At 45.4% G+C, this 26,797-nt stretch overlaps 1 protein-coding gene across 5 annotated transcripts in view; it reads left to right on the top strand.

Moving 5' to 3' along the window:
* The first annotated feature begins 800 nt into the window (after positions 1-800).
* Positions 801-26,797, top strand: part of LOC311109324 (aspartyl/asparaginyl beta-hydroxylase-like) — a 57,737-nt gene continuing 31,740 nt past the window's right edge. For 4 of the 5 annotated variants that reach the window (XM_084152164.1, XM_084152165.1, XM_084152168.1 and 1 more), the window contains exons 1-4: positions 801-1,019; positions 19,140-19,331; positions 20,091-20,135; positions 22,629-22,697. In XM_084152164.1, coding sequence (XP_084008290.1) covers positions 980-1,019; positions 19,140-19,331; positions 20,091-20,135; positions 22,629-22,697 — 346 coding nt within the window. In that variant the 5' untranslated portion in view covers positions 801-979. The remainder of the gene's footprint in view (positions 1,020-19,139; positions 19,332-20,090; positions 20,136-22,628; positions 22,698-26,797) is intronic. The other variant, XM_084152167.1, reaches the window with a different exon arrangement.

Here is a 26,797-nt window from a genome sequence, read left to right on the forward strand (position 1 = left end):
TCTGGTTATAGAGGCCCAATGGGCTTTTCTTGCGTTTTTAGCGCCCCTTGTGTGCTATGCTGGTAATACCGAAAGTCCCGGTATGACAACATGCAAATCTGGATACCACCCAAGCCTACACCTTAATGCATACTTTTAAATTATATTATGTGATATAAACATAAAGATTTTACAGTCCCCAATACAACAACTAAAATACTTCAATACATGTAATTTTGTGCTTGAAACATTTAATTGAAATATTTCATTTATTCCTATGGAGGACTGCTCCTTCTGGGGGGTGCCAATATGGCCGATCGGTGGCTTCAAAGCCTCTCACTGGCCAATACATAGCATTTACAATCCAGGGTTTATATACATCATTGGATCTGACCCCCCATAAGATACTGCAGGCATCCCCATCAGGGGACCCAGGCAGAGGAATCCCCGCCTGTCTCAGGTTGGATACATAACAGCCCTCTATGTCCCTCCCAGGTCCACTGCCTATGTGACAGGAAACATACATAATTGTGATGAGGGGGGGATAGGACCTCCTCGTGTTTCCAGCCAGCAGCCACCTAAACCCCTTTGATGTTTATGTTATGTGAAGATTTCGCGATAGACAGTGGACACTAAAAAATCTTGCCACGTTTTTGCTGTTATCAAAAGCTGCAGGGCGGAATCTCTGGGCACTCCCAACGTGTAGTGGTCCAAGAGGTTGAATTACAACAAAAACGAATCCGCTGAAAACTCCGCCCATGATTTCATTCCCTGTCGTGGACTGGCGGAATTTAAGATCACTCAATAGTAAACTGGTTACCATGGACTTTAGCATGTCAGTATCCATGAGGACATGATTTTTTGTTGGAATAGTAGGCACTAGGAAGCTACCTCTGTCAAGGTGGTATCAGAAATTCATTTAGGGAACAAGAAGGGAGTTTACAGGCTAATTATTTGAACATTTCTAACCCTTTGAACAGTCAGCATCCGTGCACTTACGATGGCTCCAAGGAAGAATTTCAGAAACCAAGCCAAAAAAGGTCGGTACCCTTCGCTGTGCTAACTAGCTAAAATCATAGCTCGTACGCTAAATGATTATGCAAGTCTAGCTTGTTAAATATTTATTAGCAAGTTATGCAACTGTACGATAACTAGGCAAATAATAATGTCTTTGATAATGTTCTTTCCTCGAGCCAATTGTGCAGAATCTATTTTGGAACGCTACAATGTAGCAACTAGTGACTGTTACAATGTAGCCCCGCTGCTAACGTTCACTGTTGTCCACTGTGTCAGCGTGTTAGTTAATGTCTTCACGACATTTAGAAGGGAGTTTATATGTTTAGCTATTTGTCTTCTGTGGTTGGTTAAGGCTTCGTGTTTCTCTCTTCTCAAATGATGATGAATGTGAATGATGCTATGTTGGCCTCTGGGGAATTTAGTGAATGGTCATCAAATTATTCCATATTCCCAGTGCACACCATGTCAATCATCCAGACCATCCCTGGACACGCATATCTGGTAAAAAGCCTGTCTAACTGTGCAATGGATTTTGTGTGATTTAAAGGGTTGCCTAACATTTTCACACTAATAGCCTACTCCTCTTCAATTATCTTCGAAGAAGAGTGTCTTAGTGAGGACTGAGTCTAAACTAGTGGAAAGAGTCCTGTCTTGTGACTTATGGATAATACAGTTCCTTCTTATAAGTCAATGCATGGATTTTAAATGCGTTTTCATTGCACGAACTGACTTAGCTTATACCAAGGATTTCCCCCTAAGTGGGAAGTGGGTTTCAATCAGAAGTGCAAAGACATGGGAAACTCGTCTGTCACACTGCAGTGCATGTGACGCTATCATAAAAAGTCAGCATGCACTGTTATTGTAATATCTGATAGGAAGGTATAGCCTACTAATGGGCGGCAGGTAGCTTAGTGGTTAAGAGCGTAGTGCCAGTAACCGAAAGGTCGCTGGTTCTAATCCCCGAGCTGACTAGGTGAAAAATCTGTCGATGTGCCCTTGAGCAAGGCACTTAAACCTAATTGCTCCTGTAAGTCGCTTTGGATAAGAGCGTCTGCTAAATCACTAAAATGTAAAATGTAAATGTAATGCTTGGCCCTGTTTGCCATACTGTGAACTGAATGTGTTGTTTGTGCTGTTATTGTCAAATAGACAGTGAATCTACACAAGGGTGTCACAACAGCCAAGGCAACATCAACCACCTACAGAAACATTTTGCAGGCTTGCATATGCCTGACAGTTCTTAATCTTAATGGTCCATGCTTTTGTAACATCCTTTGTTAGACAGATTGTTGCTGAAATCTTTGGCCGCCATTTATGGACCTACTACTCTGATGCACTCACCTATTGAAAAATAGGATTATTATTAGGTTAACACAAAGGAAGATTAGCCGATAACCTTACATTATTATAAACACATGAAGATTAGCCGATGGCCTTAGAGGAAGTCATTATAGTCTTAAGTCATGATGGCTGAAATACAGTGTACAAAACATTAGGAACTCCTTCCATGACATAGACTGACGAGGTAAATCCAAGTGAAAGCTATGATCCCTTATTGATGTCACTTGTTATATCCACTTAAATCAGTGTAGATGAAGGGGAGGAGATGGGTTCATGAAGGATTTTAAGCCTTGAGAAATGCATTGTGTATGTGTGCCATTCAGAAGGTGAATGGGCAAGACAAAATATTTAAGTGCCTTTGAACGGGGTATGGTAGTAGGTGCCAGGCGCACGGGTTTGTGTGTGTCAAGAGCTGCAACGCTGCTGGGTTTTTCATGCTCAACAGTTTCCCTCGTGTATCAACAATGGTCCACCACCCAAAGGATATCCAGCCAACTTGACACAACTGTGGGAAGCATTGGCGTCAACATGGGCCAGAATCCCATAGACACATCCACAGCTAACGAAGTCACTGAAACCCTTAACAAAGAGTTGCTGTCTGTTTTGGAATGGGTGGCCAGTAATAAACTGGTCCTGAACATCTCTAAAACTAAGAACATTGTATTTGGTATAAATCATTCCCTAAGTTCTAGACCTCAGCTGAATCTGGTAATGAATGGTGTGGCTGTTGAACAAGTTGAGGAGACTGAATTACTTGGCATTACCTTAGATTGTAAACGGTCATGGTCAAAACATATCAAATCAAATTGTATTTGTCACATGTGCCAGATACAACAGGTGTAGACCTTACAGTGAAATGCTTACTTACAAGCCCGTAACCAACAATGCAGTTTTAAGAAAAATAAGTGTTAAGTAAAAAATGGATATATAAATTATTAAAGAGCAGCAGTAAAATATCAGTAGCGAGGCTATATACAGGGTGTACTGGTACAGAGTCAATGTGGGGGGGGACAGGATAGTCAAGGTAATTGAGGTAATATGTACATGCGGGTAGAGGTAAAGTGACTATGCATAGATAATAAACAGAGAGTAGCAGCAGCGTAAAAGAGGGGGTGGGGGGTGAACAATGCAAATAGTCCAGGTAGCCATTTGATTAGCTGTTCAGGAGTCTTATGGCTTGGGGGTAGAAGCTGTTAAGAAGCCTTTTGGACCTAGACTTGGCACTCCGGTACCGCTTGCCGTGCGGTAGCAGAGAGAACAGTCTATGACTAGGGTGGCTGGAGTCTTTGACATTTTTTAGGGCCTTCCTCTGACACCACCTGGTATAGAGGTCCTGGAAGGCAGGAAGCTTGGCCCCAGTGATGTACTGGGCCGTACGCACTACCCTTTGTAGTGCCTTGCGGTCGGAGGCTGAGCAGTTGCCATACCAGGCAGTGATGCAACCAGTCAGGATGCTCTCGATGGTGCAACTGTATAATTTTTTGAGGATCTGAGGACTCATGCCAAATTTTGTCAGTCTTCTGAGGGAGAATAGGCTTTGTCGTGCCCTCTTCACGACTGTCTTGGTGTTTTTGGACCATGATAGTTTGTTGGTGATGTGGACACCAAGGAACTTGAAGCTCTCAACCTGCTCCACTACAGCCCCGTCGATGAGAATGGGGCGTGCTCGGTCCTCTTTTTTTTCCCTGTAGTCCACAATCATCTCCTTTGTCTAGATCACATTGAGGGAGAGGTTGTTATCCTGGCACCACACGGCCAGGTCTCTGACCTCCCTATAGGCTGTCTCATCGTTGTCGGTGATCAGGCCTACCACTGTTGTGTCGTCGGCAAACTAATGATGGTGTTGGAGTCGTGCCTGGCCATGCAGTCATGGGTGAACAGGGAGTAGAGGAGGGGACTGAGCGCGCACCCCTGAGGTGCCCACGTTTTGAGGATCATCGTGGCAGATGTGAAATAGATTGAATGGTTGTAAAGATAGGGAGAGGTCTGTCCGTAATAAAGAGATGCTCTGCTTTTTTGACACCTCACTCCACAAAGCAAGTCCTGCAGGCTCTAGTTTTGTCTTATCTTGATTATTGTCCAGCCATGTGGTCAAGCGCTGCTGAGAAAGACCTAATTAAGCTGCAGCTGGCCCAGAACAGAGCTGCACATCTTGCTCTTCATTGTAGAAGACTGCATGTGTAATGATGACTGTGAGTTTTCAAATTGCATTGATCTATATCATGGCAACTTGCGTATTAAGTGCCCCATTGTTGGAAGCAGTCGAGAGTGCCATGTATTGCACAGTGTCCTCCCTAAAGGTATGGTATCAACATATTTAGACTAGGTTAAATGGTTGGAAGTTTGTATGCCAATAAAACACTACTCCAGCACCAGAATGGGTGTGCCAGACTTCATGAGCTGCTCCTTCACACACATTTAAGCAACCTTTTTAAAACATTGTTTACAGCAATCTCTAATTGTTGTTGTGCAATGTGCTCAAAATTCAAGAGAAGTTCAACCTCTGCAGCAGATCTTCTCTAAAGACCGTTGAAGACATTTCAAAAGGCCACTGTCATGTTGTTACATTGTCTGTTAGGACTCGTGCCAACTCTGCTGCAATGTCTTTGTGCGCCCCTTGTTCCTCACAGTCCCCCTTCTGTCCTGTCTGGCTATGGCAGAGTAGTGTCTCACACACACGGCATGCCCTCCCCATATTTGTTTGACGGCTCTAAAAAAAGAGTCTCATGGGCTAGTTTGGCCAGGGTCGAGTTCCAGCTGACCAAGTGGCCACTCTGCGCCTCATTCAGGCAGGAGAGATTTGTTATTAAACTGGGAAAAATCGAGGAGTTCGCTCATCGTGAATCCCACTTCATCTGCCCTGATGGAGGAACCTATCTGTGAAGAAGCCATATTGGCTGAAGAAATCATAGGTAGGGTCAAGGGAATTTATAAATGGTAGGCTAATGATTCTGCTTAACTGCTTCATTCAGAAGTGTTGAATGGTAACCTACAGTGTGGTGCCATTAAACAATAATTAAGCAATAAGGTCCGAGGGGGTGTGGTAATGGCCAATACACCACGGCTAAGGGCTGTTCTTATGCACGATGCAACGCGGAGTCCCTGGATACAGCCCTTAGCCGTGGTATATTGGCCATATACCACAAACTCCCGAGGTGCGTTATTGCTATTATAAACTGGTTACAATGTAAAAATAAATGTTTTGTCATACCCGTGGTATACGGTTTGATATACCACGACTTCCAGCCAATCAGCATTCAGGGCTTGAACCACCCAGTTTATAATATGGAATAGACTAGAATGAGGAACTGCATTATTCTGGTTAACAGAGCATTGTCTGATATGACGAGTGTCTGCAGTAACGGACTGTAGGGCTATTACAAAAGGTAGTCGACAGAGCAACCTTGGCCAGCAACTTATTCTAAATGGGTAGCGTTGTAAACTAACTTTGAAGTCTTATATCACAGGAGGTTGGTAGCACCTTCATTGGGGAAGATGGGCTCATGGTAATGGCTGGAGCAGAGTAGGTGGAGTGTTATCAAATGCATCAAACACATGGTTCTATATCGTGGCGCTCCGCCCCATAGGGGAGCTCTGCTCCTATTGGTTTACCCTCTGCCCTAAGGCAGCATCAGCCTGAGACAAAATTATGCACACACCTGCAGCCAATAGGAGTACAGGTGTCCCTATAAGAGGGGATGCCTCCCCTCAATCAGCCTCCCTCCCTTTTTCTTCAGCGACTGGATGACTAGACTGAAGAGCCAAGAAGAGACGAAGCACAAGACTCAGGACGAAAACGCCGTTGATATTCCAGTCATCAACGTCGTCTAAATGAGCACACCGGGAGATTTTCCACCCCCAAAAGCTCTTTTCAGAGCTCAGTGCAGATGCACTTCCATGGCGGCCGGTGACCACCACGACCTGTGTTTCGTGTGTTTGGGATCCCAGCATGCCAAGGAAGGCGTCTGCAGTCCCCCGAATTGCGCCTCCTACGCCCTCCTTTCTTTAAAGGAGAGGAAGCAGCGTTGGGCGTTTTTCAGGGAGGACATCCCCCTTGAGGACGTGCTGTCGATACTAGCCTCTGCTTCAGAGGCGTCGTCCGACGGCGCAGACTCGGGGGAAGATAGGGACTTTGAGGAGGGGTCTGGCATTCCAATGGAACAGTCGGACCCCGTCCCTCATACTTTCAAGCCCCCCTTTCCTTTGGAGAGCGAGAGGGCTTGTAGTCCCTATAGCGAAGGGGATACGAGCTCTGAGAGATCAGAAGCTCTCTCTTTCGCTGCAGCCTCTCTGAGATCGGATTTTCCGGGTCTCATTGAGAGAGCTGCTCAACGGCTGGTGATAAGGCTGCCCCCTCTTCCCTCCGCACCGGAGGTTGATATGATGGAGGGCGGTCCTTATTCCAGGCCAAGGAAGGCGGCAGAGCCAGTGGCTCCTGCCATGCCTTCTTTGGCTAGGTACGTTGGAGGCTCGTGGGAGGCACCTTTAGCGGCGCGTTCGCCAGTAAAAGCGTATCTCCCATTCACGAGAGTGGAAGGAAGGTTCCAGGGTCAGGGAATCCCCAGGTTAGAGAGCGCCATGGCGGCGTATCTCGTACCGGGTTCGAGCCCTTGGCCCTCTTCCAAGAAGGCCACGTTGCCATCCCAGAAGGACCGACTCACAGCGTCGCTGTTAGAGAAGTCCTTTGGGTTGGGAGCCCAAGCTGTAGCAGCAGCTAACAACATTGCCCTCTTGGCGGCCTCTCTGTCCCGTTTAACCACGGGCAAGACAGAGCTGGCACCGGAGGAGGTGGAGGAGGCGTCCAGAATTTCTGGCGCCATACTCCACCTGACACAGGCGTCCGCAGTCTGCGCGGGGAGGTCCATGGCGACTTCGGTGGTCGGGGAACGACACCTCTGGTTGTCCTTGACATCCATGAAAGAGGCAGACAGGACGTCTCTCTTGAACGCCCCCCTCTCTGACGACGGCCTCTTTGGGGTCGCAGTCAAAGAGGCGACGGAGCGTTTTTCCAAGCTGGAGGAGGAGAAGAAACAGCTGGCCAAGCACCTGCCGTTGGCAGGACGACTCGGCCCCGCTCCATCCCAAAGGCCATCTACCTCCGCCCCTCCAAGTAGACCGGGGTCTACGGCGAGGCGGCGTAATCGGCGTCATCCGGCGGCCACGAGCAGCAAGGGAACGGGCCCCGCCCTTCCAGCAGCTACGGTAGCCCCACTACAGCCGGCGAGGGAGGTGACGAGGACGCCGACCTGGCCCTCCAAGGGAGGCAAGAGGAGGCGTACGTGACGGGACGCGGGGGAGTGGATGGAGGACGCATCGATGGTGTCGAACGTGCCCACTGTTCCCCCCCACCCTTCGGTTGAAGGGATGGGTGTTGATGTAAATGCCTTTTGTTGATGTATTTAATAAAGAGTTGGCTCCACCTGACTTTGTCAAAAAAGAGCCTCTTTTCCATAATACGTCCGAGAGCGTTCAAATCTCACCCTCTCTTCCTTACCACTCTAAGAGCCGTTCAGCCCACCGAGGGTGCGTTGCTGAACAGGCACTTAGAGTAGGTATCCATAAGACCTCAATCAGGTCGTCACATCACACTTCACGTATAAGAAGTGCTTTACATAGCAGGCAGCAGTCCCTGTCAGATTCTGACATGAGGACGCAGCCGCTATTTGGGGATGGCGCACTAGCACAGACTAAGGTCTCCGCTAGTACGAGCCAGACCCATGCTGCGTTCACGGAGGGCCCGATTACCGCGGTCACAAAGGTGTCCAGAGTATCGGCGCCCCCAGGCATTGTAACACAGCAGCTATCTGGGGACGGCGCATTATCGCAGACCAAGGTCTCGGTTAATGCGATTCAGACCCATGCTACGTTCACGGAGGGCCGGATTACTAGGGTTATGGGAATAACCAAAGTATCAGCTCCCCTGACAGAACGAGCTAGTACTCACCACACTGAGTGTGAATCAACCCACCAGGGGTGCAGAGTTGAACACACACAGAGGGTGAAAGTTAAGAAGGTATCAAGGCGCCGCCTTGTTTTACCTCATAGAGACCTCATACTACAGACTTCTAGGAGTACTGTAGTGAAGGGCTCTGATAGCGAATTGCAGTCACCTAAGATGACGCAATCGCTTGCTGGGGATGGTGCCCTGCCGCAGGCTGTGACCTCGGTCAGCGCAATTCAGACCCGCGATGCGTTCAAGGAGGGCAGGAATACGACGGTTACGAGTTTAACCGACGTCCCTGCTCCTCTTTCTCTCTCAGAACGCTGTGATGGTTCCTCTCCCTTTCACGGGAGGCCCACCTTGGGCTGTTCCACCACTTCAATGTTGGGGAACAGTGGCGGTAAGGGCCATAGAGGAATACAGGTCCTTCCTACTGGATGCACCACAGCTTCATGCTCAGCCGCTTTCCCTGCATTGCTGGCAGTGGCGAAGAAGCTGCACCCTCTCACGCTGGCTAGAACAGACGTTGCAGAAGGGTTATGCTCTCCAATTCCACCGGACCCCATCCCCGTTCAGGGGAGTGGTGGAGACGGTGATGAAAACGCCAGACAAAGTGGCCGCTCTGGTGACAGAGATTACGGAACTTTTGGCAAAGGGCTATATTCGCCTTATTTCCTAGTGCCCAAAAAGACGGGGGGAGTGAGGCCGATTTTGGACTTACGCATTCTCAACGAGAGCATAACCAAACGGCCCTTCCGAATGCTAACGACAAAACGTCTGCTGGAATGTGTCCAGAGAGGGGACTTTTGTACGAGCATAGACCTAAAGGACGCGTACTTTCATGTGCCGGTTCAGCCGCGTCACAGGAAGTTTCTGCGGTTCGCTTTTCAAGGGGTGGCGTACGAATACACGAGGATGCCATTTGGGTACGCCCTGGCACCTCGCACATTTTCCAAGTGTGTGGAGGCGGCATTGGAACCGTTGCGTCGTCAGGGAATACGGCTACTAGCCTACCTGGACGATCTACTGGTTCTCGCCCCGTCAGCAGAGCTGGCGATCACTCACACAACACAGACAGTGATGCATCTCACAAGTCTGGGGTTTGCTGTGAATTGGAAAAAGAGCGCGCCCTGGCCCACTCATCAGATTGTCTACCTGGGGATACAGCTAGACACTGTGAGGATGAGGGCTCGAATTTCGGACCCCCGAAGGGTAGCCTTGTTGCTAGCCCTGAGGAAGTGTCGTCCGAATCACACGGTGACGGCGCTGTCGATCATGTCACTTTTGGGTCTCATGTCGTCAGCCCACTCTGTGGTTCCGCTGGGACTCCTGCATATGCGCAGGATGCAGTGATGGTTCGCCCAACTAAGACTAGACCCATTGCGTCAACGTCATCGGTTGGTGGTGGTTCCCCTCTCGCTCAGTGCAGATCTGAACTATTGGAGAAACCCGCGCGTTCTCACGCACAGAGTCCCGATAGGAAAGGTGTCCTCTCACATCCCAGTATTCACGGATGCGTCCCTTACGGGATGGGGAGGGACATGTCAGACCCAAGCGATAGGAGGTGTGTGGCCTCAATCAGGTTGTCATATCAACCTCTTGGAGTTGGAAACGGTTCGACTGGTTCTGACCCACTTCGCGTCTACCCTTCGGGGTCGCGATGTGCTGGTCTGGTCAGACAACCGGACCACAGTAGCTCACATAAATCGCCAGGGAGGAGTCGGGTCTCCTGCTCTCCATCGGGCGGCAGAGGAATTGTGGCTGTGGGCTCACAAGCACCTTCGCTCATTGAGAGCAGCACACATTCCGGGCTACTTGAACGTAGGAGCAGACCTCATGTCAAGAGGGGGTCCTCGAGACGACGAATGGTGTCTGCATCCGGACATTGTTCTCCAGATTTGGGAACAATTCGGGAGAGCCGAGGTGGACCTATTCGCGTCACGAGTGAACGCGCAATGTCCTCTGTGGTTCTCTCTGAGGGAACAGGACGAACCGCCACTGGGAAGGGACGCCTTTGCGCACCAACCGTGGCCGAGAGTTCTCCTGTATGCATTCCCTCCGCTGTCCTGCATTCTCCCACTGATAGCCAGGGTGAGGTCAGGGGGGCTGTCAGTGATACTGATAGCGCCCGATCGCCCGGGGGCTCCTTGGTTTGCGGAGATGAGTCAGATGTTGATTGCGCCACCTTGGCCAATTCCACATCGACGGGACGCGTTGTCTCAGGCGGGAGGCACGATAGGGAAATTGCCCATAATCGGCCAACCACTGAAGGCCTGGCTGCTGAGAGGGACAGGCTAGAGCGCCATGGGTTATCTGATGCAGTGATCAGGACCATACAGGGTTCACGTGCCAGTTCCACTTCTAAGATGTATGCCAGTAGATGGAACGTGTTTTCACGATGGTGTGTCACACAAGGTGTAGACCCCATGAGCTGTCAGGTGGAGAGTATTCTCTTTTTTCTACAGCTCATGTTTGATAAGCAAAAATCGCCTGCCACTATTAGGGTGTTTGCAGCAGCGATTTCAGCTTGTCATGAGGGGTTTGGCAGAGACAATGTCTTTAGCCACCCTCGAGTGAAACGCTTCCTATTAGGAACGCGGCGACTTAGGCCAACACCTAGAGTCACGCTTCCTCAGTGGGATTTGGCTTTGGTACTCGAAGCGCTATGTAAGTCGCCGTTCGAGCCATTGAATGAAATACCCCTCAAGATGCTGTCTATCAAGACAGCACTGTTGCTCGCTTTGACTACAGCTAAGCGGGTCAGTGATTTGTGTGCTCTTTCGACGAGACCTGACTGCCTGGCCATCAATGGTGACCTGAGCAGAGCAGTGTTACGTCCTAACCCGGCATTTGTGCCGAAGGTTATTAAGAGTTCATATAGGTCACAGACCGTGGAGCTGTGGGCTTTTTCTCCTCCTCCTCATAGAGAGAGGAGTGAGGAAAAGCTCCATCGCCTGTGCCCGGTACGCGCTTTGGCGTGTTACGTCGAGCGCACAGCAGTGATTAGGTCATCGCCTCAGTTGTTTGTGTGTCACGGTGCGGCTGCACTAGGTAGACCACTTTCAAAACAGCGGTTGTCTCACTGGCTTTGTGAAGGCATTGAGACAGCTTATGAGGCAGCGGGGCGGCAATTGCCTCAGGGTATCAGAGCTCACTCTACTCGTGGAGTAGCGGCTTCTACTGCCCTTTTCAGAGGAACAGGGGTAGAGGATATCTGTAGAGCAGCATCCTGGTCGACGCCGTCTCCATTTATCCGTTTCTATCTCTTAGATATGTCTTCTAACTCTCTGGCTCGATCTGTACTCAGCGTGGCTGAAGGGAGATCTTGAGCAAGAAAGAGAGGAGAAGCAGGACTGTGGACACAGGTTTCCATCAGGTCCGCTTTGGTTAGGAAGACGTGTTTTTGACAGATGTGTTTTCTAACTCTTTGGCTCGGTCTGTACTCAGCATAACTGAAGGGAGATCTTGAGCTAGGAAGAGAGGAAAAAGCAGGACTATGGACAAGGTTTCCATCAGGTCCGCTTTGGATAAGAAAACATATTTTGTGGCATGACTCCTGACTGACAGGTTCAGTACAGTAGAGGCATGTGTTGATTGACAGAATGTGAGGTCATCTATCTGCTTGTTCAGTTTAGTATGACCCATGTTTTGTTCCTGCCCACTAATCTCTGGGATTTCATTGAGTAAGTGAGGCGGTCTACCGCGTTCACAATGTAGAGTGACACTTGGTGTCATTCCATTAGTGGTCGGTAGTGTTTTCACAGGATATTGAGGCACATCTATCTGCTAGTACAGATTAGTATGGCTTCTATTCTGGTGATCTGCCCACTAGTCATTGGCATTGCCATTGGACTAGGTGGGGCGGGTCTTTAACCGATGACGCGGTATATTGTGACGCCCGTAGGGGTTTTTAGTTGCAGTACTGCGGGACTTGGTCGCAGCCATTGCTAGGCCAGACCTTTTCGTTTCGATGGGAAGTGTTGGGCTCGGCAGGGAGTACATTTTGGAGCGCTACGCTCCGCCTTAAACCAATAGGAGCAGAGCTCCCCTATGGGGCGGAGCTCCACGATATAGAACGATAGTTACCGGAGTGTAACTCCAGTTCTATGAGTGGAGCGGAGCCCCATAGGACTTAAGGCCCTGCCAACCCTCTCTAGTCTCGCTGAAGAAAAATATCTCGGGAGGCTGATTGAGGGGAGGCATCCCCTCTTATAGGGACACCTGTACTCCTATTGGCTGCAGGTGTGTGCATAATTTTGTCTCAGGCTGATGCTGCCTTAGGGCAGAGGGTAAACCAATAGGAGCAGAGCTCCCCTATGGGGCTCCGCTCCACTCATAGAACTGGAGTTACACTCCGGTAAACTATTCGTTTCCGTCGCCGTTCCAGACATTATTATGAGCCGTCATCCCCTCAGCAGCCTCCACTGTCATTTATTATATATATATATATATATATATATACATACACCTTAGCCAAATACATTTAAACTCAGTTTTTCACAATTCCTGACATTTAATCCTAGTAAGAATTCCCTGTCTTAGGTCAGTTAGGATCACCACTTTATTTTAAGAATGTGAAATGTCAGAATAATAGTAGAGAGAATTATTTATTTCAGGTTTTATTTCTTTCATCACATTCCCAGTGGGTCAGAAGTTTACATACACTCAATTAGTATTTGGTAGCATTGCCTTTAAATTGTTTAACTTGGGTCAAATGTTTCGGGTAGCCTTCCACAAGCTTCCCACAATAAGTTGGGTGAATTTTGGCCCATTCCTCCTGACAGAGCTGGTGTAACTGAGTCAGGTTTGTAGGCCTCCTTGCTCGCACACACTTTTTCAGTTCTGCCCACACGTTTTCTATAGGATTGAGGTCAGGGCTGTGTGATGGCCACACCAATATCTTGACTTTGTTGTCCTTAAGCCATTTTGCCACAACCTTGGAAGTATGCTTGGGGTCATTGTCCATTTGGAAGACCCATTTGCGACCAAGCTTTAACTTCCTGACTGATGTCTTGAGATGTTGCTTCAATATATCCACGTAATTTTCCTTCCTCATGATGCCATCTATTTTGTGAAGTGCACCAGTCCCTCCTGCAGCAAAGCACCCCCACAGCATAATACTGCCACCCCCATGCTTCACGGTTGGGATGGTGTTCTTCAGCTTACAAGCAACCCCCTTTTTCCTCCAAACATAACAATGGAAATAGGACTCGTTTTACTGTGGATAAACAGTGGGGAGAACAAGTATTGCAATGCAAAATGCAAATTAATTACTTAAAAATCATACAATGTGATTTTCTGGATTTTTGTTTTAGATTCCGTCTCTCACAGTTGAAGTGTACCTATGATAAAAATTACAGACCTCTACATGCTTTGTAAGTAGGAAAACCTGCTAAATCGGCAGTGTATCAAATACTTGTTCTCCCCACTGTAGATACTTTTGTACCTGTTTCCTCCAGCATCTTCACAAGGTCCTTTGCTGATGTTCTGGGATTGATTCGCAGCAGTACGTTCATCTGTAGGAGACAGAACGTGTCTCCTTCCTGAGCGGTATGATGGCTGCGTGGTCCCATGGTGTTTATAGTTACGTACTATTGTTTGTACAGATGAACGTGGTACCTTCAGGCGTTTGGAAATTGCGCCCAAGGATGAACCAGGCTTGTGGAGGTGTACAACTTTTTTTCTGAGGCTGATTTCTTTTGATTTTCCCATGATGTCAAGCAAAGAGGCACTGAGTTTGAAGGTAGGCCTTGAAATAGATCCACAGGTACACCTCCAATTGACTCAATTGATGTCAATTAGCCTATCAGAAGCTTCTAAAGCCATGACATCATTTTCTGGAATTTTCCAAGCTGTTTAAAGGCACAGTCAACTTAGTGTATGTAAACTTCTGACCCACTGGAATTGTGATACAGTGAATTATAAGTGAAATAATCTGTCTGTAAATAATTGTTGGAAAAATTACTTGTGTCATGCACAAAGTAGATGTCCTAACCGACTTGCCAAAACTATAGTTTGTTAACAAGAAATTTGTGGAGTGGTTGAAAAATGAGTTTTAATGACTCCAACCTAAGTGTATGTAAACTTCCGACTTCAACTGTATGTATGTATATATATATATATATATATATATATATATATATATATATATATATATATATATATATATATATATATATATATATATATATATATATATATATATATATATATATATATATACACTACCGTTCAAAAGTTTGGGGTCACTTAGAAATTTCCTTGTTTTCGAAAGAAAAGCATTTTCTTTTTGTCCATTAAAATAACAGCAAATTGATCAGAAATACAGTGTAGACATTGTTAATATTGTATCTGGAAACGGCTGATTTTTAATGGAATATCTACATAGGCGTACAGAGGCCCATTATCAGAAACCATCAGTCCTGTGTTCCAATGGCACGTTGTGTTTGCTAATCCAAGTTTATCATTTTAAAAGGCTAATTGATCATTAGAAAACCCTTTTGCAATTATGTTAGCAGAGCTGTAAACTGTTGTGCTTATTAAAGAAGCAATAAAACTGGCCTTCTTGAGACTAGTTGAGTATCTTGAGCATCAGCAATTGTGGGTTCGATTACAGGCTCAAAATGGCCAGAAACAAAGCACTTTCTTCTGAAACTCGTCAGTCTTTTCTTGTTCTGAGAAATGAAGGCTATTCCATGCTAGAAATTGCCAAGAAACTGAAGATCTCGTACAACGCTGTGTACTACTCCCTTCACAGAACCGCGCAAACTGGCTCTAACCAGAATGGAAAGAGGAGTGGGAGGCCCCGTGCACAACTGAGCAGGAGGACAAATATATTAGTGTCTATTTTGAGAAACAGATGCCTCACAGGTCCTCAACTGGCAGCTTCATTAAATAGTACCCGTAAACACCAGTCTCAACGTCAACAGGGAAGAGGCGACTCTGGGATGCTGACCTTCTAGGCAGAGTTGCAAAGAAAAAAACATATCTCAGACTGGCCAATAAAAATTAAACATTACGTTTTGTCCAACTACACCCCTAGTACCTCAGGGGTGCATGCTCAGACCCCTCCTGTACTCCCTGTTCACCCATGACTGCGTGGCCACGCACGACTTCAACACCATCATCAAGTTTGCTGACGACACGACGGTGGTAGGCCTGATCAACGACGGTGATGAGTCTGCCTACAGGGAGGAGGTCAGAGACTTATCAGTGTGGTGCCAGGACCACAACCTCTCACTCAACGTCAGACCAAGGAGCTGATCACGGACTATAGAAGAAAGAGGGCAGAGCACACCCCCTATCGAGTGGGTCGAGAGCTTCAAGTTCCTTGGCGTCCACAACACTAAGGACTTAACATGGTCCACACACACCAACACAGTCGTGAAGAGGGCACGGCAGCACCTCTTGCCCATCAGGAGGCTGAAAAGATTTGGCATGGGACCTCGGATCCTCAAAAGGTTCTACAGCTGCACAATCGAGATCATCTTGACTGGCTGCATCACCGCTTAGTATGGCAATAGCACCGCCCTTGACCGCAAGGCGCTACAGAGGGTGGTGCAGACAGCCCAGTACATCACTGGGGCAGAGCTCCCTGCCATCCAGGACCTCTATACAAGGCGGTGTCAGAGGAAGGCCAGAAAAGTTGCCAAAGACTCCAGCCACCCAAGCCATAGACTGTTCCTTCTGCTACTGTCCGGCAAACTGTACTAGCTGGGCCACTCAAGGACATTCAGAGACTTGTCCTGAAGCCACTCCTGCGTTGCCTTGGCTGTGTGCTTAGGGTCATTGTCCTGTTGGTAGGTGAACCTTCGCCCCATTCTGAGGTCCTGAGCGCTCTGGAGCAGGTTTTCATCAAGGATCTTTCTGTACTTTGCATTGTTCATCTTTCCCTCAATCCTGACTAGTCTCCCAGTCCCTGCCACTGAAAAACATCCCCACAGCATGATGCTGCCACCACCATGCTTACCGTAGGGATGGTGCCAGGTTTCCTCCAGACGTGAAGCTTGGGATTCAGGCCAATGAGTTTCATCAGACCAGAGAATCTTGTTTCTCATGGTGTGAGAGACCTTTAGGCAAACTCCAAGCGGGCTGTCATGTGGTTTTTACTGAGGAGTGGCTTCCGTTTGGCCACTCTACCATAAAGGCCTGATTGGTGGAGTGCTGCAGAGATGGTTGTCCTTCTGGGAGGTTATCCTATCTCCACAGAGGAACTCTGGAGCTCTGTCAGAGTGACCATCGGCTTTTTGGTCACCTCCCTGACCAAGGCCCTTCTCCCCCGATTGCTCAGTTTGGCCGAGCGGTCAGCTCTATGAAGAGTCTTGGTGATTCCAAATTCTTCCATTTAAGAATGATGGAAGCCACTGTGTTCTTTGGGACCTTCAATGAAGGTACCCTTCCCCAGATCTGTGCCTCGACACAATCCTGTCTCGGAGCTCTACGGATAATTCCTTCAACCTCATGGCTTGGTTTTTGCTCTGACATGTACCGACAACTGTGGGACCTTATATAGACAGGTGTGTGCGCCTTTCCAAATCATGTCCAATCAATTGAATTTACCACAGGTGGACTCCAATCAAGTTGTAGAAACATGCCAAGGATGATCAATGGAAACAGGATGCACCGGAGCTCAATTTTGAGTCTCATAGTAAAGGTTCTTAATACTTATGTAAATAAGGTATTTCTATAAATGTGCAAAAAATTCTAAAAACCAGTTTTTGCTTTGTCATTATGGGATATTGTGTGTAGATTGATGAGGAAAAAAACTAATGTAAACCATTTTAGAATAATGCGATAACGAAATGTGGAAAAAGTCAAGGGGTCTGAATAGTTGCAAAAGTATTCAGACCCTTTTGGATTCCTTCACATTTTATTGTGTTACGAAGTGGGATTAACAATGTATACAAAATACTCTAATGTCAAAGTGGAAGAAAAAAGTGCATAAAAAATTCATAACTAAAATATAGTTGTTGCATAAGTATTCTGCCCTTTTGTTTAGGCAAGCCTAAATTAGTTCAGAAATAACGTTTGGCTTAACAAATCAGATAAGTTACATGGACTCACTCTGTGAAATAATAGGGGTTGACATGAATCGTCCTTCTGAACTGAGCTGCAGGACAGGAATGAAACTGCTCAGGGATGTTACCATGAGCCCATTGGTGATTTTAAAACGGCTACAGAGTTCAGTGGGAGGAAACGGGAGGACTCTGAGGATCGATCAACAACATTGTAGTGACTCCACAATAATGACCTAAATGACAGAGTGAATGGAAGAATACAAATATACAGAAAGCATTCCAAAACATGCTTATGTATGTAACAAGGCACTAAAGTAATACTGCAAAATAACACTGCAATGGAATCAAATCAATTTGTATTGGTCAAATGCGCCGAATACAACAGGTGTAAACTTTACCATGGAATGCTTACTTACAAGCCCATTCCCAACAATGCTGAGTTAAAAAGTAAGAAAAATTAGCAAAAAAGAAAATATTCACCCAAAATAATAACGAGGCTATATACAAGGAGCGCCGGTACTGAGTCAATGTGCAGGGGTACGAGGTAGTTGAGGTAATACAGTGTGTACATGTGGGGTAGGGGTACTGTCTGTAGTGTGTGTGGGTAGAGTCTAGTGAGTGTGCATTGAGCCAGTGCAAGAACACACTTTTTGGCCTGAATGCAAAGCCTTATGTTTGGGGCAAATCCAACACATCACTGAGTGAGTAACTGCCTCCTTATTTTCAAGCTTGGTGGTGTCTGCATCATGGTATGGGTATGCTTGACATCGGTAAGTACTGGAGAGTTTTTCAGGATAAAAAGAAACGGGATGGAGCTATGCACAGGAAAAATCCTAGAGGAAAACCTGCTTCAGTCTGCTTTACACCAGACACTGGGAGAGGAATTCACCTTTCAGCAGGACAATAACCTACAATACAAGGCCAAATCTACACTGGAGTTGTTTACCAAGAAGACAATGTTCCTTTGTAGCCAAGTTACATTTTTGACTTAAATCTATGGCAAGACCTGAAAATAGCTGTTTATCCATGATCCCCAGCATCTTGACAGAGTTCAACATTTTTGAAAAGAATAATGGGCAAATATTCCACAATCAAGGTGTGCAAAGCTCTTATAGACTTACCCAAGAAGACTCACAGCTGTAATCGATGCCAAAGGTGTTTCTAACATGTATTGACTCAGGGAGCTGAATACTTATGCAACGACTTTAATTTTTATTAGTTGTTCAAAAAAATATGTTAAATCTTCCACTTCCACATGACAGAATATTTTGTGTAGATTGTTGAGAAAACATTACAATGAAATCCATTTAAATCCCACTTTGTAACACAACAAAATGTGTAGAAATCCAAGGGGTCTGAATACTTTTGCAAGGCACTGTATGTCCCGGTAGCCTGTGCTCCAGTCAGAGTGACTGAGATATGTCCCGGTAGCCTGTGCTCCAGTCAGAGTGACTGAGATATGTCCCGGTAGCCTGTGCTCCAGTCAGAGTGACTGAGATATGTCCCGGTAGCCTGTGCTCCAGTCAGAGTGACTGAGATATGTCTCGGTAGCCTGTGCTCCAGTCAGAGTGACTGAGATATGTCCCGGTAGCCTGTGCTCCAGTCAGAGTGACTGAGATATGTCTCGGTAGCCTGTGCTCCAGTCAGAGTGACTGAGATATGTCCCGGTAGCCTGTGCTCCAGTCAGAGTGACTGAGATATGTCCCGGTAGCCTGTGCTCCAGTCAGAGTGACTGAGATATGTCCTGGTAGCCTGTGCTCCAGTCAGAGTGACTGAGATATGTCCCGGTAGCCTGTGCTCCAGTCAGAATGACTAACATACTGATTTTGTCCTTTCTTTTCCAGAGGTGAAGCCCGCAGCAGTGGTGAATAAGAATGGTGTGAAAATGGAGACTGCTGCTAGTGGGGGTGGTGGTGGTGCTGGTGGTTTTAGCGGCACAAAGATCTTCACCTGGTTCATGGTGCTGGCTCTGCTGGGGGTGTGGAGCTCAGTGGCCGTGGTGTGGTTTGACCTGGTGGACTACGACAACGTCATCGGTGAGTCACCTGACCTCCCCTCATCCCTATGATAAATAGTAATGCTTTATTTTACAGCCCGGTTTAAGCTGGTACTTGGTATTGACATGTTATTAACAAAGGAACTTTGTGTGTTACAATACTCACCTCAAAGAATTACACACTATTGGTAACTACTAACTACCAAATGGTAGTGACACGTATGTCAATGAATCTCAAAGAAAACAAAGTGTACAGAAGTTATTTCTAAGTAACTATCTGCAGGCTGTAAATTAAGTAAACTATTGCCTCTTATTGTCTTACAATAACATAAGAAATAAGTTATATCTGATTTAAATATAAGAATGCACAACGTTACAAAATGTATGTATTGCAATATACAGTATAATATCATGTAGAATGTAGGGCATTGGGCAGTTTGTATGCTACATTTCAACCTGCAATGTTTAGCCTAAATTGAGTAATACCCTCTAGATGATGTTCTGACCACAAACCTTTCTGTAGGTGCATGAGAACTGCACTTAATGCCTTCTCTGAATAATACAGGAACTGAAATGTTGTATGTGGTTTAGAAATAAACACATTTCAGGCACCTTATGAAGAAGAAAATTAAGGGGAAAGAGGAATTCCTACTGAAATTAGTAATAGTTTTTGTAAAAAAAAGAAAAAAAAAGAATGTGTATTGAATATGTGTAACGTGACGTAATATTGACACTGTTACTGATGATGCCCCTTTAAACAAACTGCTCCTGTGTGTGTCTTTTTAAATCTTGCAAGCAGAGAGAGCAAAGGAATTCCGTTATAACTTTTCAGAGGTTTTACAAGGTATGGTCTTTACTTGCATGTATCACCAAACAATTCAAGCATCATACTTCACAAAAATACCTTCAGTTCTATCGGTTATTAGTTTTGAATAGGTTACGTTATAATATGCCTCAAAATAATGATTTAGCAGTATGCACTTGTCTTAGCTTGCTGATGTTCCCTCTGGGAACACCCATACGAAAATGTATGCACACATGACTGTAAGTCACTTTAGATAAGAGTCTGCTAAATGGCATATATATATATATTATGTTGCATGGCTTCTCTTTACTTGTCCCTTTTATTTATTTGACTCATACTAAATGTTTTATTTCTCATATCTGATTTTGAAGAAGCAAATTGTTTGGATTGAAGGTATAGCTTGATTTCATCAAGGTTCCTGTGACAGACTAGCGTCCTATCCATGGGGTTGTTGAAGGTATAGCTTGATTTCATCAAGGTTCCTGTGACAGACTAGCGTCCTATCCATGGGGTTGTTGAAGGTATAGCTTGATTTCATCAAGGTTCCTGTGACAGACTAGCGTCCTATCCATGGGGTTGTTGAAGGTATAGCTTGATTTCATCAAGGTCCTGTGACAGACTAGCGTTCTATCCATGGGGTTGTTGAAGGTATAGCTTGATTTCATCAAGGTCCTTTGACAGACTAGCGTTCTATCCATGGGGTTGTTGAAGGTATAGCTTGATTTCATCAAGGTCCTGTGACAGACTAGCGTCCTATCCATGGGGTTGTTGAAGGTATAGCTTGATTTCATCAAGGTCCTTTGACAGACTAGCGTTCTATCCATGGGGTTGTTGAAGGTATAGCTTGATTTCATCAAGGTCCTGTGACAGACTAGCGTCCTATCCATGGGGTTGTTGAAGGTATAGCTTGATTTCATCAAGGTCCTGTGACAGACTAGCGTCCTATCCATGGGGTTGTTGAAGGTATAGCTTGATTTCATCAAGGTCCTGTGACAGACTAGCGTCCTATCCATGGGGTTGTTGAAGGTATAGCTTGATTTCATCAAGGTCCTGTGACAGACTAGCGTCCTATCCATGGGGTTGTTGAAGGTATAGCTTGATTTCATCAAGGTTCCTGTGACAGACTAGCGTCCTATCCATGGGGTTGTTGAAGGTATAGCTTGATTTCATCAAGGTTCCTGTGACAGACTAGCGTCCTATCCATGGGGTTGTTGAAGGTATAGCTTGATTTCATCAAGGTCCTGTGACAGACTAGCGTTCTATCCATGGGGTTGTTGAAGGTATAGCTTGATTTCATCAAGGTCCTTTGACAGACTAGCGTTCTATCCATGGGGTTGTTGAAGGTATAGCTTGATTTCATCAAGGTCCTGTGACAGACTAGCGTCCTATCCATGGGGTTGTTGAAGGTATAGCTTGATTTCATCAAGGTCCTTTGACAGACTAGCGTTCTATCCATGGGGTTGTTGAAGGTATAGCTTGATTTCATCAAGGTCCTGTGACAGACTAGCGTCCTATCCATGGGGTTGTTGAAGGTATAGCTTGATTTCATCAAGGTCCTGTGACAGACTAGCGTCCTATCCATGGGGTTGTTGAAGGTATAGCTTGATTTCATCAAGGTTCCTGTGACAGACTAGCGTTCTATCCATGGGGTTGTTGAAGGTATAGCTTGATTTCATCAAGGTCCTGTGACAGACTAGCGTCCTATCCATGGGGTTGTTGAAGGTATAGCTTGATTTCATCAAGGTCCTGTGACAGACTAGCGTCCTATCCATGGGGTTGTTGAAGGTATAGCTTGATTTCATCAAGGTCCTGTGACAGACTAGCGTCCTATCCATGGGGTTGTTGAAGGTATAGCTTGATTTCATCAAGGTCCTGTGACAGACTAGCGTCCTATCCATGGGGTTGTTGAAGGTATAGCTTGATTTCATCAAGGTTCCTGTGACAGACTAGCGTCCTATCCATGGGGTTGTTGAAGGTATAGCTTGATTTCATCAAGGTTCCTGTGACAGACTAGCGTCCTATCCATGGGGTTGTTGAAGGTATAGCTTGATTTCATCAAGGTCCTGTGACAGACTAGCGTCCTATCCATGGGGTTGTTGAAGGTATAGCTTGATTTCATCAAGGTTCCTGTGACAGACTAGCGTTCTATCCATGGGGTTGTTGGCTACATCAATCTGGCTGTGGGAGAGCTAGTGACTGCAGTTCAGCAGTATCACCATGACCACAACTTCCCTCTCAGAAATGCAGAAGAAATTCAGAGCTGAGCTGTAGATAAGATACGGTTCCACTCTGAACACCATAGTATGACTTCATTGGCAAGTAGTGAAGTATCACTAAAACCAGGAGGATCACATTTAAAACAATCACAATGACCTATTAACTGTTTGTAATTACAGAGGAAGTGTATGTCCCTTAGACTGGTATTTTCTGAGTCAACCCCCCCTCGCAATGATTTTGATGGAAAGGCCAAGAACAGGCTTATTTGTGGAAATTTTTTTATGACATGACTTTAAGACTATTCCCTTTTTGCAGGTAAACTTTCAGCGTATGACGCAGATGGCGATGGCGACTTCGATGTGGAGGACGCCAAAGTACTACTCGGCAAGTGCATTTTCTAATAGTGATCTCTAAAATGTTACTCATGCATGACTGACTTGGTTTTATTGTGTTTGAGTACCAGTGCCATGAGCTTACTTCAATTGGAAAAACCCAAGTGTGTGGCTTTAAAAAAAACCAATCTTTGTTAACTTCCCTATGAATCGGTACTAAAACTTCACATAAACAAATAGTTCCATGTAAGTACTCCTGTTGTTCAGAAGTAGCTATTTAGTTTAGTATGCGGCTCAAAAGAGCTTGAAGTCCTCTGGCAGCATCTACACAGCGTTATTTAACTCCAACAACCATTGCAACAACAATCTACATTTCTGTAGTGCAGTTGCGCTGAAAACCAACAATATTGCAACGTTGTTCACCTGCTGCATGTACAGTATCTAAAATACTGGCTTATTATTGACACTTCCCATTTCACACAATGCCTAGCCTAATAGCTCTTGTCTTTTGTATCCTAACAAATAAAGGGACTAATAAAGTCTTAACCAATCAAAGACCAGAACACATGACTGTACCTTACCGACAACAATCCCTGAGCATAGTTGGCAACGACCTTTCGTAATTCTGCACTTCGAGAGAGCTATTCTCAACTATTAAAGAGGGTATTTTGTTGTCACTCTTCCCTCTCTTTCTCCATCCATCCTCTCGCTCCTCTTCCCCCTCTCTCTCCTCTTCCCCCTCTCTCTCCTCTTCCCCCTCTCTCTCCTCTTCCCCCTCTCTCTCCATCCTCTATACTCTCTCTCTCTCGCTCCTCTTCTCTCTCTCTTGCTTCTCTCTCTATCCTCTCGCTCCTCTTCTCTCATCCTCTCTCTCTCTCTCTCTCTCTCTCGCTCCTGTTCTCTCTCTCTTGCTTCTCTTCTCTCTCTCTTGCTTCTCTTCTCTCTCTCTTGCTTCTCTCTCTATCCTCTCGCTCCTCTTCTCTCATCCTCTCTCATCCTCTCTCATCCCTCTCTCTCTCTCTCTCTCTCTCTCTCTCTCTCTCTCTCTCTCTCTCTCTCTCTCTCTCTCTCTCTCTCTCTCTCGCTCCTCTCGCTCCTCTTCCCTTCCCTTTGTTTTTCTCCTCTCTCTCTCTTGTCAGGCTTGACCAAAGATGGCGGTGAAATTACTAATGAAAACGCAGATTCCCTAGAGGAAATCTTCGGTATTTTAGCCGAGGAGGGCTCTGATTGGTTTTACGGCTTCTTCACGTTTCTCTATGACGTGATCACACCTCCCGTAGAGAAGGATCCAGAGAGTCAGAGAGCAGAGGAGGAGGATGGTACGTCCCAGAACGACGGTGGGGTTCAGGGCGTTATATTAGACCTACAGGATCAATAGCCAAAAGCTCCTGAGCGTTCGTCTCCTAGCCTGCCATCCATGAGGAGCAGAACGAGACTAGTCTACTGGGTGAGGTCAAAGGTCACCCCCCCCCCCCCCCCCAACTGTAACTGGAGGAAGTTGAATCTGGCGCTGGTCCTGTCAAAGGAAGGACAGTGTGTCTGAGAAAAGGATATTATGTTTTTGTCCTCCTCGACTTTGGCCTTGCTGCGATGGCGCTTGCCATTGGGAATATTGACCTGGACTTTTGGGACTATGCTTTGCACTTTTTCTAAGATTCTGCAATCTGTCCTTCTCACCGTCTTTGTGATGCACTAATTCTTTGCTCATCTGTGTTCTGGCCTGAATTAATCCTTTGTGCTATTCTAATCTTTTCATTTTGCCAGTTAAACTGTTTCGCGTTTAGTTGTAATACATTTTTTAAATGTAAATGAATCACTTAATCTATACTCTTAAGCCTTACAGTAATTCCTTTTACTGTAATGAGCTATTTCCATTTATTCTATCTATATAACCATCCGCATAACACTGTTCAGGCTTCTGATAACGTTGGATGTTGCAGTTCAGGTGACTCCTAGTTTAATTAGCAAAGAAATATGATGTCATGTAGCTTTTAAGCAAAGCAATGTTAGATACTGCATTTCATGCAGTTTTTATACTCTATAACAGATGACGTCAGTGATGATCACCTTTGTTTAATTAGCTTGTTGTGCTGGTAGTAATGTAAACTTAATTCAAAGCGTGCTGTATCTATTTGCATTGTCTGTCCTAAGTCTAGCAGTCGCCTCTCTTTTCCCAGAAGTAGGTCTAGGAAGACTGATGTGCCTAAATTCCTATGACTCCATGGTATTAGGCTTACATATGGGAAGTGAAAACACTGAGTGTGTTGTTGGAATGATGCAATGGGAATGAATACTTGAGCAGGGCCTATTCTCTGAATGTGGAACTAATGTTTTGATACTTCTGTTTGTTGCAAATGTTTGTTAAACTATAACTGCTAATATACCACCATGCTATTATGGGAACTTATCTTCAATCCAAACGTTCACCCATCTCTTGCCAAACAGCCCCATAAAGGTCAGCCTGGACCCCAGAGTTTAGGAATGTCGTCCACGTTGACTTGTGGTCATGTGGGCTAAGTATTTACGGAGGGGTTTCAGACTGTTTTCAGTTTTTATTTACCGAAGGTCATGGTGACTAAGAGGGGTCTATTTCTGTTTCAGACTGGAGGGACAATTGCCCAGTTTAGGCCATTTTATGAAACAGCTATTTTAAGGAGGCATATTGCAAGATGTAAGCCTGTTAATATCTTGACATAAAATATCTGAACACTGCATTTTGTTTATGTTGTGAGGTAGTTTAAACGTCTGTCTATCGAATAAATATGTTGTTTGAACTCTTATGTGTAGTGTCTATGATCTACAAGCATGGTCACTATCAACGGTTATGGGCATCGATGAAGTATTTTATGCATTTTTGTACAGGAGAGGATCATGACAGGAATAAGTGACTGGTTTCTGTTTGATATTGATTGAGCGATTGTGTTAAATTGGCAGTATGATGCACAGTGCACTCTTTGAAATTGGCACGTACAGTCCCCTCCGACATGGTCCATGCTGTCTCTAATTTCATTTTTTGTTTTGTTTGTATGTTAGATGTAAAAGTTCCTGCTCCCAAAAAGGAAAGGCTGAAAAAAGGTACTTCGTCCTGGTTGGTTGCTCCCTGTGCGTGTTGCCCTTTGGCCTAAAATGTTTTTTTGTTGCTCAACTCCTGCATATTGCCTAGCAAATGGACCAGTCCTTTAAAAAAAACATACTATGTCAAAATATGTCACTGTAGCTAATGATTCTTCTTTCCTTTGACATAATTAGAGGACAATAAAATAATCCAAACCAAAGGTATCTTTCCCCGAGTTATTTCTTTTCCAGAATGATTGAATTCTCCTTTGGGAATACAATTGTCCTGTTTGTCTGTGCGTGTTGCGTATGTGTTTTTAAGTAAGACAATTGATTTATGGTGGGCATGACATGGGCACACTTTGTGTGAGAATCAACTTTCTCTGGACTGTGACCCTTAGCTCTGTTTGCGTGTGCACCAGGGATTTTGAAAACGCGATTTGCCAGCAGTCAGGGATCAGAGGTAGAAGACTTGTATCGTATCAATCACGTGGTGTTTTGACCTGGAAGCAAATCATAGTAGAAAAAACCTCATGCAACACCTCAGTCAAAACTGTGGTTGAATTAGCTTGTGTTGCACTGTTGCCTCTCATTTTGAAGAAGGAGAGAAAAGATAGGAGTTTTGGCTCGTGTAGCCAACGAAGGCCTGAGTTCGAACTCAAATTGTGCAATTTGAGTTTAGAGAGGCTGGATTCTTTTTAAATGTTCCATTTTAAATTAGACTGTTCATCTGTTTTCTCCATCCAGAGGTAGTTGACCTGCTATTCTACGATCCTGCCCAATTCAAGCTTTGAGCCTAAATCCTCTCTATTTTGTGGTTAGACTAAATTTGTATGATGTAAGACGAACTGCAGCTCCTGCAGGCTTTTGTATGGTACAATGACATCTCAGTAGTGGATTCAAGTTGTTCCCTGTTCAGAATTGATCTAATTCTTCAAAGTTAATTTTTCTATATATAGATATACAGTGGGGAAAAAAAAGTATTTAGTCAGCCACCAATTGTGCAAGTTCTCCCACTTAAAAATATGAGAGGCCTGTAATTTATCATAGGTACACGTCAACTATGACAGACAAAATGAGGGAAAAAAATCCTGAAAA

The sequence above is a fragment of the Coregonus lavaretus genome, assembly GCF_964263955.1.
Source record: "Coregonus lavaretus genome assembly, chromosome: 34".
Classification (NCBI taxonomy): domain Eukaryota; kingdom Metazoa; phylum Chordata; class Actinopteri; order Salmoniformes; family Salmonidae; genus Coregonus; species Coregonus lavaretus.